This window comes from Heptranchias perlo, chromosome 10 (genome assembly GCF_035084215.1).
Source record: "Heptranchias perlo isolate sHepPer1 chromosome 10, sHepPer1.hap1, whole genome shotgun sequence".
Lineage (NCBI taxonomy): Eukaryota > Metazoa > Chordata > Chondrichthyes > Hexanchiformes > Hexanchidae > Heptranchias > Heptranchias perlo.
The window spans coordinates 32,886,511-32,900,376 of record NC_090334.1 but is presented as its reverse complement, the minus strand read 5'-3'; the positions used below and the strand labels follow the sequence as shown (position 1 = coordinate 32,900,376).

Sequence of the window (13,866 nt, the reverse complement as noted above, 5' to 3'; positions counted from 1 at the left end):
ACAATTTTATTTTAAAATCACAAGCTTTCGGAGATTATCTCCTTCGTCAGCTGAGTGAGTGAAAGGTTCTCAAATCGCATATCTTATATTAGGCTGGGACACCATCACACCAATCAAAGGTGTCGTTGGTGTTCAGACAGGTTAGCCACGGAAAACAGTAGGTCCCAGTATGCTGAATACACATTGTGTCAAATTACACAGACAGAGAGAAAGAGACCCGAAAGGCAGAGAGAGAGAGAGAGAGAATATTAAAAACAGATAACTTTTTTTTCTCCCCTTGCTGGTGGGGTTACGTGTAGCGTGACATGAACCCAAGATCCCGGTTGAGGCCGTCCTCATGGGTGCGGAACTTGGCTATCAATTTCTGCTCGACGATTTTGCGTTGTCGTGTGACTCGAAGGCCGCCTTGGAGAACGCTTACCCGAAGATCGGTGGCTGAATGTCCTTGACTGCTAAAGTGTTCCCCGACTGGGAGGGAACCCTCCTGTCTGGCGATTGTTGCGCGGTGTCCGTTCATCTGTTGTCGCAGTATCTGCATGGTCTCGCCAATGTACCATGCTCCGGGGCATCCTTTCCTGCAACGTATGAGGTGGACAATGTTGGCCGAGTCACAGGAGTATGAACCATGTACCTGGTGGGTGGTGTCCTCTCGTGTGATGGTGGTATCAGTTGTCTACCTCATACGTTGCAGGAAAGGATGCCCCGGAGCATGGTACATTGGCGAGACCATGCAGACACTGCGACAACGGATGAACGGACACCGCGCAACAATCGCCAGACAGGAGGGTTCCCTCCCAATCGGGGAACACTTTAGCAGTCAAGGACAAAGGCAGAGAGAGAGAGAGAGAGAGAGAGAGAATATTAAAAACAGATAACTTTTTTTCTCCCCTTGCTGGTGGGGTTACGTGTAGCGTGACATGAACCCAAGATCCCGGTTGAGGCCGTCCTCATGGGTGCGGAACTTGGCTATCAATTTCTGCTCGACGATTTTGCGTTGTCGTGTGTCTCGAAGGCCGCCTTGGAGAACGCTTACCCGAAGATCGGTGACTGAATGTCCTTGACTGCTAAAGTGTTCCCCGATTGGGAGGGAACCCTCCTGTCTGGCGATTGTTGCGCGGTGTCCGTTCATCCGTTGTCGCAGTGTCTGCATGGTCTCGCCAATGTACCATGCTCCGGGGCATCCTTTCCTGCAACGTATGAGGTAGACAACTGATACCACCATCACACGAGAGGACACCACCCACCAGGTACATGGTTCATACTCCTGTGACTCGGCCAACATTGTCCACCTCATACGTTGCAGGAAAGGATGCCCCGGAGCATGGTACATTGGCGAGACCATGCAGATACTGCGACAACGGATGAACGGACACCGCGCAACAATCGCCAGACAGGAGGGTTCCCTCCCAGTCGGGGAACACTTTAGCAGTCAAGGACATTCAGCCACCGATCTTCGGGTAAGCGTTCTCCAAGGCGGCCTTCGAGACACACGACAACGCAAAATCGTCGAGCAGAAATTGATAGCCAAGTTCCGCACCCATGAGGACGGCCTCAACCGGGATCTTGGGTTCATGTCACGCTACACGTAACCCCACCAGCAAGGGGAGAAAAAAAAGTTATCTGTTTTTAATATTCTCTCTCTCTCTCTCTCTGCCTTTCGGGTCTCTTTCTCTCTGTCTGTTTAATTTGACACATTGTGTATTCAGTATACTGGGACCTACTGTTTTCCGTGGCTAACCTGTCTGAACACCAACGACACCTTTGATTGGTGTGATGGTGTCCCAGCCTAATATAGGATATGTGATTTGAAAACCTTTCACTCACTCACCTGACGAAGGAGATAATCTCCGAAAACTTGTGATTTCAAAATAAAATTGTTGGACTATAACCTGGTGTTGTAAGATTCCTTACATTTGTCCACCCCAGTCCATCACCGGCATCTCCACATCTGTGGTTATTGACTCATTCCAGACATACACCCACCTACAACTAAACAAAGCCTACATAATGTACAGGAATTCATTAGTCATATTCATACCACACAAACCCATTCTCAACTACCCAAAATTATTCATGAACCGCTCATAAATATTTATGAACCACCTCTTCATCGAAATGTTAGTGTTATTCTCTAAAAAAATGTATTTGCAGGAACAGTCCTTGTTAACAGGTTGCATGATGGTTGCTGCTCAACCACAAAACCCCCCAGTTCCCCCTCTAGTGCCCAGATGAGTGCACTACAGCACTAATTCCTGCTGACAGTGTGCAGAGATATACAATTGTTTAAAACAGCAGGAAGAGGAAATAAAGAAGTATGAACTTGCACTTATGTAGCACCTTTCATATCCTCAGTTTAGTCACTGATGTTTTGTAGGCAAATGTGGCAGCCAATTTGCACACAGCAGGACCCAACAAACAGCAAAGAGCTGAATGACCAGTCAATCTGTTACATTTATTTGAGTAAGAAATGATGATCAGGACAGTGGGCGAACTCCCTGTGCTGCTTTGAAAAAGTGTCATTCTATCTTTTATATCAGGGCAGTCAGGGCCTTGGTTTAAGCATCATCCAAAAGGCAGCACCTCTGACAATGCATCACTTCCTCAGTACTGCACTGACATATTAGCCTAAATTATGTGCTCAAATCCTGCAATGGGGTTTGAACCCACAACCTTCTGACTTAAAGGCAAGATAACTGCCACTGAGAAGGGGAGGACATGGGATCCACACTGATTTTCAAACGTGGATTTGGCAAATTGCATTTTTGTCTGTGTTCGATTTTTTTAACTTATTTTCTGTATTGCTTGAAACAGCATGCAAGGATCATCAGCTTAACGCAGATAGTTTGATTTTCTACAAGGTGCACATTTTTTCTTATGGCCCACAGGGTGGCCGTCCAATGTGATAATTGGATATTCAATCCAAGACTGTTGTTTGCAATCATAATCAGCTCTGCCATTGTCAGAGGTTGACTTCAATGAATATTGATAAATGGATATTTTTCTAATATTTTTATGAGAGATGCTGTCGTAAGCTGCTTTCGTTTCAAGATAGCTGTGGGAGTGATCGCAACCCACCTGGACACAACCAAATGATAGGCCTCCTGAGAGTTAGGCTAGAGTGAGTTTACAGTAAGTAGACTTCTGTTTAAAGTATAAGCATAAAGTGAAAACAAATGGTATCTTTTTTTAATTATTATTTATGGAGGAATGCATATTTCAAGGTATCATACCATTTATGGTTCATTTGTCTGACTGGGTAAATAAAGTCACTTGTTGATTTACAGCCTAAGTGGTTTGGTAAGAGCATATATCCAGTCCAAATTTTGTGGAGCGGAAATTTGTACGGTGGCCGATGTACTCTGTTCCGATCCCTGGGTCTTGCTATTGTTTGCTTAGCTATTGGGCAGCAAAAGGATACATTCAGGATAAGAGAGTAAGTGACACTAAACCTGAGAAAATATCCAGGTTAAAAACCCAAAAACATGCCCGTGAACATGGACATGGGGACACTGCCCTGGAAATATTGTCTGCAGAAATACAGATGGTTGGCATGTCTGACTTGGGTAGATCAGTCCTGGTGGCTAGATCCTCTGCTTTCCCCTCCTCCTCATCCTGAATCATTAAAACACAACAATCATTCAAAAGGCATTTGGATGCTGTGATGGTCTCCATATGTTTTTTTATGGAAGGAAGAGCTAGATGTGCTGAATGACCTCGTTCATCCATAATTAACTTTCTTATCATTGTGATGCCTTGTTTAGTCGCCAGTGGTGTGTTCAAATTGAAGGCATGCTCAACAGTTTGCCTCCCACCTTATCAGGTACTTTGTGTTCCTTGCAAATAGTAGGTTTGAACACCTTATTTTCATACCTTTTTCCAGAGCACCGGGGGAAAACAAACAGAAATATCCAGCAGCATGATTTGCCTTTTATAAAAGGTACAAAAGTAGGGTCATGTGATTAATACCAACATCACAAAGGCATTGAGGAACTTTTTGCCACATGATCTCTTCCCCCACCCAAAGGAGGGCACTGGATGGTACTGAAGCACAGCCCGAACTATTGGTGTGTGGAAAATGCCATTGATTTGAGGAAAGAAAATGACCTCATGCACCAGGTAATCTTTCTATCATTCCCAATTTTTAGTATTTAGGGGTTTCCTGATATATTAATAGCACTCTAAATTCTCTATATTGCATATTTTTATTCATTGAAACATAAACCCAAATGTAAGTGTGGATCTAATACAATACATTGTTTTCGATGGCACAGGTGTAGCAAGGGACAATGCACTGATTCTATCACGTAGTTCTGAGGAGTAAAGTTCTGATACTGCTGAGAATTGTGTGGTATTCAAAAGCTCCACAGAAAACATAGATGGTACAAATAATGAAATGTGATGGAATTAGATCCGTTATACAAGAAATTTAATGTCTCAAAAGCATAGTTTGTTCGCGGCCTTTTTAAAATAGTGTGCACTTAGTGTGGCCATTCAAGGGTTAAAACCAAGGTGCCCTAGGTACTTTTGTTGAAATTTACTGTGCTGATGTAAAAGTGGGAACAGCTGCTCCCATGTAAATAATCATTATTCTCGGACTGATGAAGATGAGGGGCATCCACTGTATTTGTCAACAAATAAACAAAGTCGAGCCTGCTTCAGTGGCAGCTGTTTTTTGTTACAGGAAATGGTTTGCATGTGTTGAAATAAACTATACTTTTTTCATATTTTGCATTTAATTTTGTCAAAATGTGATATTCAAAAGGATATTTTCATTATTCTGTCTCAAATGATATTTTGTTCACTCTAAAGTCTGGGACCATGTCACAAAGAAGTACTGGTGGCATTCTGTACATCATCTTTCAACACCAGGACCAGCAAGGGTTCCCAGAAGATGGAATCGAGAAAAAAATGTATGTGTTTGATTATGAGTCACAAGTCTATGTCTCTTCCAATAAGCAGATTTCTTGCGAATTGTTAATGAGATTACAAGGGGAGATGTCAACTTTAGGATGATAGTGGACAAGGTTCAATCATGGGAGCTGTTGAGAAATATACTTTTAAAAAACCTTGTAACACTCAGAGCTTTCAACACTACCAATGTGCACGAATTAATGTAACATATAAACATGTGTGATCATAGCTTATGTTATATAGTGGTAAAAAATAAAAAAGCAGTTTAACAAAATAGTCCAATGCCCATCTCTCAATTACAGTAAAATGACACTGGCTTTTCCAGCTATTATAAGTTTACTTTATTCCATAAACAGCAGCTATTTTTGTCCAGGGCGACTACATCTGCAGTGTCTGCAGCTCAGGGAACTTCGGTTCCGAGTTGGGGAGCTGGAGTCCGAGCTGCGGACACTGCGAGACATCAGGGAGGGAGAAAGCTACCTGGGCCTCTTGCTCCGGGAGGCAGCCACACCCCTTAGATTAAATACTTTAGAATTGACATGTGGTCAGGGACAGGACGGTGTGACTGCGAGTGAGGCAGTTACGGGGATCCAGGAGGTAGTATTGCAGGAGCCTCAGTCCCTGCGCTTGTCCAATAGATTTGAGGTGCTTGCAACCCTTGTGGACAAGTGCAGGGACTGCTAGGAGGACAAGCAAACTGACCACTGCACCGTGGTACATGAAGCCATTCAAGTGGGGGGAGTAAAAAGGAAGGTGGTTGTAGTAGGCGACAGTATAGTTAGGGGGATAGACACGATTCTCTGCGGCCAGGAGCATGAGTCCCGAAGGCTATGTTACCTACTCGGTGCCAGGGTTAAGGACATCTCCTCCGGGCTGGAGAAGAACTTGGAGTGGGAGAGGGAGGATCCAGTTGTCGTGGTCCAGGTAGGTACCAACAACATAGGTAGGACTAAGAAAAAGGTTCTGCTGAGAGAGTTTGAGCAGCTAGGGACTAAATTAAAAAGCAGAACCACAAAGGTAATAATCTCTGGATTATTACCTGAACCATGAGCAAATTGGCATCGGGTCATTAGGATCAAGGAGATGAATGCGTGGCTCAAAGATTGGTGTGGGAGAAGTGGGTTTCGATTCGTGGGGCACTGGCACCAATACTGGGGAAAGAGAGAGCTGTTCCGATAGGTCGGACTACACCTGAACCATGCTGGGACCAGAGTTCTAGCGAATCGAATAACGAGAGAGGTAGATAGGGCTTTAAACTAAATGGGGGGGAGGGTCCAGGTGGAGAGAAATCTAGAAGGCTAAAGAGAAAAGACAAAGAAGCAGTGCAGGAAAGTGAATGGGGTAAGGATAACCAGATTGTGTCAGGAAGGGACAGAGCGTACAAACAAAAGACAACAAATAGGGTCCAGGTAAGAAAAAATGGTAATAAGAAAAATAGGGCCATAGTACAAAAAAATGTTACGGTGTCTAAAAATGTTAAAAAGACAAATCTAAAGGCACTGTATCTGAATGCACGAAGCATTCGTAATAACGTAGACGAATTAAAAGCGCAAATAGATGTAAACGGATATGATATAATAGCATTACAGAGACACGGCTGCAGGGTGACCAAGGCTGGGAGCTGAATATCCAAGGGTATTCGATATTTAGGAAGGACAGGCAAAAAGGAAAAGGAGGTGGGGTGGCGTTGTTAGTAAAGGATGAAATCAGAGCAATAGTGAGAAAGGATATTGGCTCAAAAAATCAAGATGTAGAATCAGTCTGGGTGGAGTTCAGAAGCACCAAGGGACAGAAATCACTGGTGGGAGTTGTCTATAGGCCTCCAAACAGTAGTGGTAATGTAGGGGATGGGATCAAACGGGAAATTAGAGATTCATACAAGGGTACTACAGTAATCATGGGTGACATTAATCTACATATAGACTGGCCAAATCAAGTTAGCAATAATACTGTGGAGGATGAATTCTTGGAGTGTGTACGAGATGGTTTTTTAGACCAGTACGTTGAGAAGCCAACCATGGAACATCCTAGATTGGGTATTGTGCAATAAGAAGGGGTTAATTAATAATCTTGTTGTGTGGGGTCCTTTAGGGAAGAGTGACCATAACATGATAGAATTCTTCATTAAGATGGAAAGTGAAGTAGTCCAATCTGAAACTAGGGTCCTAAATCTAAACAAAGGAAACTACTAAGGTATGAGGAGTCAGTTGGCTATGATAGATTGGGAAGCTTCATTAAAAGGCATGATGGTGAATAGGCAATGGCTAACATTGAAAGGAATGGATGCATGAATTGCAACAATTATACATTCCTTTCTGGTGCAAAAACACAAAAGGAAAAGTGGCCCAACCATGGCTAACAAAAGAAATTAAGGATAGTATTAGATCCAAAGAGGAATCATATAAAGTTGCCAGAAAATGTAGCAAGCCTGAGGATTGGGAGCAGTTTAGAATTCAGCAAAAAGGACCAAGAGATTGATTAAGAGGGGAAAAATAGAGTATGAGAGTAAACTTGGAAGGAACATAAAAGTGGACTGGAAAGGCTTTTACAAGTATGTAAAAAGAAAAAGATTAGTGAAGACAAATGTAGGTCCCTTACAGTCAGAAACAGGAGAATTTATAATGGGGAACAGGGAAATGGCAGAGCAATTAAACAAATACTTTGGTTCTGTCTTCACGGAAGACGACACAAAAAACTTCCCAGAAATGCTAGGGAACCAAGGGACTAGTGAGAAGGAGGAATTAAAGGAAATTAGTATTCGTAAAAAAAGTGCTGGAGAAATTAATGGGACTGAAAGCCAATAAATCCCCAGGGCCTGATAATCTGCATCCCAGAGTACTAAAAGAGGTAGCCATGGAAATAGTGGATGCATTAGTTGTCATCTTCCAAAATTCAATAGATTATGGAACAGTTCCTGCAGATTGGAGGGTGGCAAATGTAACCCCACTATTTAAAAAAGGAGGGAGAGAGAAAACAGGGAACTACATTAGCCTAACATCAGTAGTAGACTCTATCATTTTCCCTGTTATAAAGAATGTGATAACAGGACATTTAGAAAATATCAAAGGGATTAGACACAGTCAACATGGATTTATGAAAGGGAAATGATGTTTGACAAACCTGCTGGGGAATTTTTTGAGGATGTAACTGATAGAATAGATAAGGGAGAACCAGTGGATGTGAATTATTTGGATTTTCAGAAGGCCATTGATAGAGTCCCATGTAAGAGGTTAGTGTGCAAAATTAAAGCACATGGGATTGGCGGTAATATACTGGCGTGGATTGAAAATTGGTTAACAGACAGGAAACAGAGTAGGAATAAATGGGTCTTTTTCGTGGTGGCAGGCAGTGACTAGTGGGGTACCGCAGGGATCAGTGCTTGGGCCCCAGCTATTCACAATATATATCAATGATTTGGATGAGGGAACCAAATGTAATATTTCCAAGTTTGCTGACGACACAAAACTCGGTGAGATCGTGAGTTGTGAGGAGGATGCAAAGAGGCTTCAAGGCGATTTAGACAAGTTGAGTGAGTAGGCAAATACATGGCAGATGCAGTATAATGTGGATAAATGTGAAGTTATCCACTTCGGAAGGAAAAACAGAAAGGCAGAGTATTAATTAAATGGTGATAGATTGGGGAACGTTGATGTACAAAGGGACCTGGGTATCCTTGTACACCAGTCACTGAAAGCAAAGCTGCAGGTGCAGCAAGCAGTTAGGAAGGCAAACAGTACGTTGGCCTTCATTGCAAAAGGATTTGAGTACAGGAGCAAGGATGTCTTACTGCAGTTATACAGGGCCGTGGTGAGACCACACCTGGAGTATTGTGTGCAGTTTTGGTCTCCTTACCTAAGAAAGGATATACTTGCCATAGAGAGTGTGCAACAAAGGTTCACCTGGGATGGCAGGACTGTCGTATGAGGAGAGATTGGGTCGACTAGGCCTGTATTCACTCGAGTTTATAAGAATGAGAGGGGATCTCATTGAAACCTATAAAATTCTGACAGGGCTAGACAGACTGGATGCAGGGAGGATGTTTCCCCTGGCTGGGGGGGCCAGAACGAGGGGTCACAGTCTCAGGATACGGGGTAGGACATTTAGGACTGAGATGAGGAGAAATTTCTTCACTCAGAGGGTGATGAACCTGTGGAATTCTCAGAAGGCTGTGGAGGCCAAGTTACTGAATATATTTAAGATGGAGCTGGATAGATTTCTACACACAAAAGGCATCAAGGGATATGGGGAGAGAGCGGGAATATGGTATTGAGATAGAGGATCAGCCATGATCATACTGAATGGCGGAGCAGGCTCAAAGGGCCGAATAGCCTACTCCTGCTCCTATTTTCTATATTTCTATGTTTCTATTTCCTTTCTGTTATTGTCCAAGTCATTTCTTGGACACAGATCTATGACACAGTTGAAGCCCTATCCACGAGTACTCTGAGCTTTTTTCGAAGGCAGTGGAGCCCAGAGCCTGAACGGGACCAGTTTGAGCTTTGATCAAACCTCCAACAGCTGGTGACACAGACACCTGTGCTGAGGGTCCAGCTGCAGAGTCCATAGAGGTGACCACACATTCCATGGCAGACGGCAGAGTGCTGATGCCTTGTGTCAGTTGGACGAGCTGCCCTTCACCGCTGGAAATGCTTGGGCAGATCACCAATGAAATTTAAATGAGGCCCGACCATTAAATGGTTTGGGCCTCGGTGAATGACATTGGTCAGACAGCCCGATCGCTTCACTCAGCCCACTGCCCACCTGAAAACCGTCTGATGTGAAGATCTACCCCACAGTATCTTCTAGATCTGTCCCGTTCATGAAACAGAACTATAAAACAGGGCACATTACCACCAGCAAGGTTATTTTATACGGTTGCTTGTTTTAAATGCTACTCTGATCGAGATTTCAACATGAACAGCCCAATGTTTCTATGTTGCTATTTCCTTTCTGTTATTGTCCAAGTCATTACTCAAACCTGTAAAAGCTGCTGAGTCAGTGTTCCAATATAATCAAAACTTTCCACCTTCAGCCTTTTAATATTTTTGGTTTTCCATTCAGGCCATTAAATTTGTGGTATCAAATGTTCGATTATTTTTCCGATCACATTTCGAGTGGTGAAGCCAGTACTTAATCATTGGGCTGTCCATGTTGAAATCTCGATCAGAGTAGCATTTAAAACATGCTTCAGCCAGAAGTGCCGAGTGGATGATCCATCTCGGCCTCCTCCCGATATCCCCACCATCACAGAAGCCAGTCTTCAGCCAATTCGATTCACTCCACGTGATATCAAGAAATGGCTGAGCGCACTGGATACAGCAAAGGCTACGGGCCCCGACAACATCCCGGCTGTAGTGCTGAAGACTTGTGCTCCAGAACTAGCTGCGCCTCAAGCCAAGCTGTTCCAGTAGAGCTACAACAGTGGCATCTACCCGACAATGTGGAAAATTGCCCAGGTATGTCCTGTCCACAAAAAGCAGGACAAATCCAATCCGGCCAATTACCGCCCCATCAGTCTACTCTCAATCATCAGCAAAGTGATGGAAGATGTCGTCGACAGTGCTATCAAGTGGCACTTACTCACCAGTAACCTGCTCACCGATGCTCAGTTTGGGTTCCGCCAGGACCACTCGGCTCCAGACCTCATTACAGCCTTGATCCAAACATGGACAAAAGAGCTGAATTCCAGAGGTGAGGTGACAGTGACTGCTCTTGACATCAAGGCAGCATTTGACCGAGTGTGACACCAAGAAGCCCTAGTAATATTGAAGTCAATGGGAATCAGGGGGAAAACTCTCCAGTGGCTGGAGTCATACCTAGCACAAAGGAAGATGTTGGTGGTTGTTGGAGGCCAATCATCTCAGCCCAGGACACTGCTGCAGGAGTTCCTCAACGCAGTGTCCTAGGCCCAACCATCTTCAGATGCTTCATCAATGACCTTCCCTCCATCATAAGGTCAGAAATGGGAATGTTCGCTGATGATTGCACAGTGTTCAGTTCCATTCATAACCCCTCAGATAATGAAGCAGTCCGAGCCCGCATGCAGCAAGACCTGGACAACATCCATCTTGGGCTCATAAGTGGCAAGTAACATTCGCGCCAGACAAGTGCCAGGCAATGACCACCTCCAACAAGAGAGAGTCTAACCACCTCCCCTTGACATTTAACGGCATTACCATCGCCGAATCCCCCACCATCAACATCCTGGGGGTCACTATTGACCAGAAACTTAACTGGACAAGCCATATAAATACTGTGGCTACAAGAGCAGGTCAGAGACTGGGTATTCTGCGGCGAGTGACTCACCTCCTGACTCCCCAAAGCCTTTCCACCATCTACAAGGCACAAGTCAGGAGTGTGATGGAATACTCTCCACTTGCCTGGATGAGTGCAGCTCCAACAACCCTCAAGAAGCTCGACACCATCCAGGACAAAGTAGCCCGCTTGATTGGCACCCCATCCACCACCCTAAACATTCACTCCCTTCACCACCGGCGCACAGTGGCTGCAGTGTGTACCATCCACAGGATGCACTGCAGCAACTCGCCAAGGCTTCTTTGACAGCACCTCCCAAACCCGCGACCTCTACCACATAGAAGGACAAGGGCAGCAGGTATATGGGAACACCACCACCTGCACGTTCCCCTCCAAGTCACACATCATCCCGACTTGGAAATATATCTCCGTTCCTTCATCGTTGCTGGGTCAAAATCCTGGAACTCCCTTCCTAACAGCACTGTGGGAGAACCTTCACCACATGGACTGCAGCGGTTCAAGAAGGCGGCTCACCACCACCTTCTCAAGGGCAATTAGGGATGGGCAATAAATGCCAGCCTTGCCAGCAACGCCCACATACCATGAACGAATAATAAAAAAAGAATGCCCCGGCAGCAGACAGGATGCTGTAGCCTGCAGCCGAACCCTCTCAGGTCTCGGGCTCCTAGAGGTCGCCGACCACGAGCATCTCAGGAGCCCTCATCTGAGTATCAGCCTTCCAGCGCCCATGCTGAAACCACATGGGGAGCACTTTGTTGGAATAGAAGAGGAGCCAAAAATAACTTAACAAAAGCTGTATGGGGCAACACATGGGTGAAAATATTGTTTGATGGCAGACGTGTTAGCCATTAAAATATCAATCTGTTAGACATTGCGACTTTGTCTGCAGCGTGGTTGTGTAGTGGCAGCTGGGCCTGCAATGTCAGGTGTCATGTATAGCAATGATGGTCAGAGGTTGGAAGCACTTTATTGCTGAGTGGAAGGACTGGTAAAGATGGTGTGGAGGACTATTTAACCAATGCTTCAGCCCTGCATTATCAACTGTTGCCGAAGAGCTCTGGCTGCAGGCTGGTGCAGTTGCCCTCCCGCTGCTGCTCCATCTTGCTGTCGTCAGGGTCTTCCTCGTCAGATGGCAGCAAGTCTCCTTACTGTGCAAGCCCCATTTGCTGTCCCCGTTGCATAGCAAACTTGTGCAGAATGCAGCCATCAACCACAATTCGGGACACTTTCTGTGGGCTGCAGAAAGCCCACAGACCTGTCCAGATATTGTTTGAGGATGCCAATGGTTTTCTCGATGATGGCTCTCGTGGTCACATGGTTCAGTTTGTATCTCCTTCCAGCCAATGAACATAGGTTTTATAGAGGTGTTATGGGCCAGGTGTAAAGGGGAAAGCCCTTGATCCTGAGCAACCAGACTTTCAGTCAAAGAGTGGGGGGGTGGGGGGAGGTTGGAGGACTGCAGCAATATGTAGGCATCATGACAGCTGCCAGGAAAGTAAGCACAGACCTGCATGATACGCTGCTGATCATTCACCAGCTGACGATTAAGAGAGTGGAAGCCTTAACTGTTCACGAAGGTTACTGTCCCGTTAGGAGAAGCCCTGATGGCTCCATGGGTGCAGTCAATCACAGTCTGAACTTAAGGGAATCCTGCTATGGTAACAAATTCTACAATCCTTTCTTGGTGGCTGCTGGCATGCATGCGGAACGTTATAAATTGGTTGGCCTTGGCAAAGAAGGTGTCAGTGATTTGCTTGATGCAGGCCTGGACTGCAAACTGGCTAATATGACTGATGTCCTATGCTGCAGCCTGGAAAGAGCCTGAGGAGAAAAAAAATTGAGGGCCATAGTTACTTTCACTGGCACAGGTGAAGCATCGCCAGCTGGGAGAGTGAGTTTCAGCCCTTGCTATACGTGACAGCCTCTCTGAGGAAGCACAGCCTCTTAATGCATTGGTCCTTGGAAAACTGAAGGTAGTTGACTCTGGTCTGATGGACCCTATGGGCAGGGTAAGGAAACCAACGAGTAAGGACACCTTCCTTTGTGGACCCCTCAGAGCCCCAATTGCAGCTTTCTGAGGTCCCTGACCTGCTGCTGCTTCTCCTCTTCCTCCAAACAGACTAGACTGGGCAGGTTAACTTCCATATTGAGCACTGTGCTGTCTGTCCCTGAGCTTGTTGAAGACTTTGAAGCAGAATAAAGCAGAAATTCAGCAATTTGCAAGGCAGAAGCTTCTGACAAAAACCAGCCAGGTGAATTGCAAACAGATTCCAATGACCTGAGTACTTGCCGGTAAGTGCTCCTTTAAATAATGCTTTCAAATGCAGTTTTGTCCCTGTTCCAACCAGTATTAGCGTGCTGCTTCCACTTTTTCAAGTGAAAATGGCATTAGGGTTCTAATGAAGTCATAGGACCCTGATTTAAATACATCAATGAGACTCCCATCTGCTTCAGTGGACATCTGGGCCGCCTCAGTGAAGTGCTGATTGGGAGTGGAAATGGGGTGGTCAGTACAACACTGCAATTTTCATAGTGCTACCGCCCCATTCCCACCCAGCAAAGGCAGTTAAAATCAGCCCCTGTTTATTTAATACAAACTGTGTCACTGATCTCTGTGCTGTCTGATTTCTTTCCTGAATAAACTGACTGTCCTTTGTTTAAATTAGCCTGACTACATGC

The 13,866-nt window shown here is 45.1% G+C and overlaps 1 protein-coding gene across 1 annotated transcript in view; it reads right to left on the bottom strand.

Annotated features, from left to right (window-relative positions):
- The window catches only part of akap6 (A kinase (PRKA) anchor protein 6), a 353,243-nt gene extending 340,705 nt beyond the window's left edge, over positions 1–12,538 (bottom strand). The window contains exon 1 of the mRNA XM_067992171.1: positions 12,443–12,538. Within this exon, the coding sequence (XP_067848272.1) occupies positions 12,443–12,538 (96 nt within the window). The remainder of the gene's footprint in view (positions 1–12,442) is intronic.
- Between the last annotated feature and the right edge of the window lie 1,328 nt (positions 12,539–13,866).